Source organism: Cyprinodon variegatus, unplaced genomic scaffold (assembly GCF_000732505.1).
Source record: "Cyprinodon variegatus isolate N-32 unplaced genomic scaffold, C_variegatus-1.0 Scaffold440, whole genome shotgun sequence".
Classification (NCBI taxonomy): Eukaryota; Metazoa; Chordata; class Actinopteri; order Cyprinodontiformes; family Cyprinodontidae; genus Cyprinodon; species Cyprinodon variegatus.
In genome coordinates this window covers 614,586-616,174 of record NW_015150893.1, presented here as the reverse complement: position 1 = coordinate 616,174, position 1,589 = coordinate 614,586, and the positions used below count along the sequence as shown (strand labels likewise).

At 40.0% G+C, this 1,589-nt stretch overlaps 1 protein-coding gene across 1 annotated transcript in view; it reads right to left on the bottom strand.

The window, feature by feature from the left end:
* Nucleotides 1-888: 888 nt before the first annotated feature.
* The window catches only part of LOC107093675 (general transcription factor IIH subunit 2-like), a 12,673-nt gene continuing 11,972 nt past the window's right edge, over nt 889-1,589 (bottom strand). The window contains exon 15 of the mRNA XM_015388876.1: nt 889-1,175. Within this exon, the coding sequence (XP_015244362.1) occupies nt 1,065-1,175 (111 nt within the window). The 3' untranslated portion in view covers nt 889-1,064. The remainder of the gene's footprint in view (nt 1,176-1,589) is intronic.

Sequence of the window (1,589 nt, the reverse complement as noted above, 5' to 3'; positions counted from 1 at the left end):
ACACCGAAAAAAAAGTTTTGTTTTTTTTAAGTGTACATTAGTTGCACACAACCCTGCTGGTTTGACTGAAACCTATGTTGTGTTAATTTAAAGACAACTTATTTCAACGTAATCAACTTGACTCTAAAGCTGTTTTGTTGCTTCAAACTGAATGAAAAGGATTTAGCAAACAGCTGACTTTACAGGGTTCGACCCTGCAACCCTCAGATACCAAAGGCAGTCTTACAGTGAGCCGCCTGCTTTGTGATACGAGCTCCAAGGGGTTTAAAATCTGCATCTAGAGATACTGGGTAAGCCAATGCAGTGTATGAAATTTATATTCCTTTAAATATTTGGTTTCCCCAACTTACATGCTAACAGAAAATGCACACTTTATGAAATATCTACAAAATATAACACATGAAACAATAATTTTTAATCACTAAATGCTGAAATCGATCCAGCAGTTGCCCCATTAATCTTTTTAGTTCATGCTCCTCCAGGAGAGACTGGATGCATATTTCAGATTGATTTAGGGCGCCTGGCTTCTGAAAACTTCTGGCTTCAGTTTGTTTAAATAAAGATGTTAAAACGTGACTTTAGCTAAAGTGGATCATTTCTATATTAGAGCTGAGAGACAGTTTTTCACATCCAACGTTAAAACCTAAACCAGTTTAGGCCCTAAACTGATCCGACGGGACACCAGAAACCTTCAGGCATCATGTTCTGCTGGATCTGTGGTTCCTTGATGTTTATTCATGCTGGGCTGTTATTCTTTAATAATATCAAAATGTTCTATAAAGCTAAATCTGTTAGCTGAGCCAGAACCGCAGGAGGAACTTCTGTAAATAAATCCTGCAGCATCACTTCAAAATAAACAGAATCATGAATCAGTCAAAGTTAAAAAACGATAGAAAAAAATCTTTTATTAAGCAAAACTGGATTCTTAAAATCTGGCTTCAGATGATGGATTTAAAATCCACCTCCGGCACTCGGTGCTTCAGACCAGATTTAAACCCAAAGGCAGAATGTCAACAACCGTCTACTGCCAACAGTCTCATTAGGAAGGGAAGAAGAACCGGGCCTCATGTGGCGGTCCGACTGTGAATGCAGCAGGGACAGCAGTGTAGCGACTCGTGGATGAAGAGATCGCACTCCACACAAAACACGCTGCGACACGATGGACATGAGAACACCTGGAGGACGGAGACAGAACGTTTTAACAGGACGGATGTTCGTTAGGGTCCTGTCACACCTTGCCAATTTATTCAGCCTATGCCTGACGTTCCAGAATCTTCTAAAATGCTGACATAAACTGAGTTTTCTATGTATTTTTTCAAGTTTGGGCGTATACATAGAGTAATTATAAAGAGTGCAGAACTTAAGCCGAATGACAGCCTAACTTATGCATAATGCATGGCAGCGTAATGTCCATGAAATGATGCACAAGCCAGTGTCCTCAGGGGGGCAGTGATGCCGCCTTAACCTAGCTGCTATTTATGGCGTGCCAAAAAAAGTTATGTATAAGTTACTTAGGTTTTCGATAAGCTAGACGCCATGAGTAATTTACACTTAATGTACACTACCGTTCAAAAGTTTGGGGTCACATT